The 1,753-nt window shown below is 52.8% G+C and overlaps 1 protein-coding gene across 1 annotated transcript in view; it reads right to left on the reverse strand.

Moving 5' to 3' along the window:
• The window catches only part of BDR25DRAFT_360601 (uncharacterized protein), a gene marked incomplete at both ends in the record, with an annotated part of 1,785 nt that extends 67 nt beyond the window's left edge, over positions 1-1,718 (reverse strand). The window contains 11 exons of the mRNA XM_033696283.1: positions 10-267; positions 323-352; positions 386-461; positions 491-562; positions 595-771; positions 838-1,086; positions 1,141-1,162; positions 1,211-1,439; positions 1,475-1,510; positions 1,572-1,669; positions 1,705-1,718. Coding sequence (XP_033542093.1) covers positions 10-267; positions 323-352; positions 386-461; positions 491-562; positions 595-771; positions 838-1,086; positions 1,141-1,162; positions 1,211-1,439; positions 1,475-1,510; positions 1,572-1,669; positions 1,705-1,718 — 1,261 coding nt within the window. The remainder of the gene's footprint in view (positions 1-9; positions 268-322; positions 353-385; positions 462-490; positions 563-594; positions 772-837; positions 1,087-1,140; positions 1,163-1,210; positions 1,440-1,474; positions 1,511-1,571; positions 1,670-1,704) is intronic.
• Positions 1,719-1,753: the final 35 nt, after the last annotated feature.

Raw genomic sequence — 1,753 nt, forward strand, 5'->3', positions numbered from 1 at the left:
TGTCGCAACCGCTGATCAGGGAGCAATGAGGAGCAAGTCTATTGACTATGAGAGGCTCATAGGGAGCCTGCCTATGTAGTGGGAGCTCCGGCGCCAAGTGTCTCAGGCTGCTCGTCCGAAACACAGGCGCGACACCAGGACCATGTGCTCTCTTACGCGACACACCCCCCAGCTCGCCGAGAGTAACGAGGGGAGCTGAAAGAGAGCAGAGCAGCACAATGCGTAGACAGAGCAGCCAAAAGATCTTAGACAGAGCAGCCAGAAGAGCTTAGACAGAGCAGCCAGAAGAGCAAAACAGAGTAATAGAGAACAGTAAGAGAACAAAAGAAAGCAGGGTAACCATCATAAGACACTTAGGGCGTGGGAGACGGCAAGCTCTTCGCACACGCGGTCAGTACATGGGAAAAAACGAGTGACGCTTCATCGAGCATGCTGCCAGTCCGGCCAGACCTGATCCATAACTTGATGAGAGCGCGAGCATGCAGCATACAGTCTGGGCGCGCCGCGCTGTTAGGGATGCCATCCTAATCCACGACGTCCTCACTGAGCTCATGCCGTAATGCTGCCGGGGTACGGGGGACTCCCAGCGGTGACCTTCGAGATCCATCCCTTCTTCGCTAGAGCATCTCGCAAACTGCTATATTGCGCGCTCTCTAGTCGCTCTTTAATCTGAGCAATTTCCTTATCTGTTGGCGGGTTGCGGAGCTCCCTATCTGTACGTCCTTTAATTGTGTACTCAAGGCGTCCGCAATGTATTAGCTTCCATAAGTGCTGTATGTTCAAACGGCAGGGGCAGGAGTGCTTTTTATCTAATCTTGTCCTAAAAGTTGCGTACACTCCTAGGCCTTTCTCCTTGTTCTGTACAAGCTGGGAGAACCAAGCGGCGTACTGCTCAAGCGTGAGAGCATTAGTGGTGGCGCCTGGTCGAGCTAGAGAGTCTAGCTCACGTTGAGCCCACTCATGGTCGTATTTAGCAGCTGAGCGGAGGAAGTCCTTAATAGGGAGCGCGCCCTTAATGTCTTCAAGATTAACGAGCTTCGCGTTGGCATGAGCCCGCGTCCATTCGAGCAGCCAGTATGCTGGTGACTGATTCCCTCCTGATACTGGGCGTAGGGTAACCTCTCAATAGGTCATTTGTACCTGCTCCTTCCAGTCATCATCGCTTAGGCAAAGGTCCCTCTTAAGCTCCTTAATAAGCGCGTAGAGCGACTAATCGCTTGCCTGCAGAGTTGCCAGCTCAAGCAGTTGGGAGTCCACTGTTGTATACACCCAGTTCCACAGCACCTGGAGCCTTGAGGAGAGCTGCGTGTATATCGATGCCTTGATCTGATAGAGGCGGAGAGCCTCTGAGTCAGCTGTATCGAGATCGGGGATCGCGGGTGCTTCGCTCATTGGATTAGGCCGTGGTGGTGCATCTGGGTTGATTTGGTCCCATACGCCTCGAGCTTGCGCGAGGTATTTAAGCTGCGCGTACCATAGTAGGAACGTGTGGCGATTGATAAGTCAAACGCTTGTTAGAAGCGTGGCAACGTTTGCTAGTTAATCCATAGCTTTAGTGGAGAGGGAGAGACAATAGGAGCAGATGATAAGGAGCAGGGAATAGACAAGTGCTTTGATCAACGCAACGCAGAGGAATTTGCACAAACCAGGCCCATAACTGTCGCAACCGCTGATCAGGGAGCAATGAGGAGCAAGTCTATTGACTATGAGAGGCTCATAGGGAGCCTGCCTATGTAGTGGGAGCTCCGGCGCC

This window comes from Lindgomyces ingoldianus, assembly GCF_010093535.1.
Source record: "Lindgomyces ingoldianus strain ATCC 200398 unplaced genomic scaffold BDR25scaffold_39, whole genome shotgun sequence".
Lineage (NCBI taxonomy): Eukaryota > Fungi > Ascomycota > Dothideomycetes > Pleosporales > Lindgomycetaceae > Lindgomyces > Lindgomyces ingoldianus.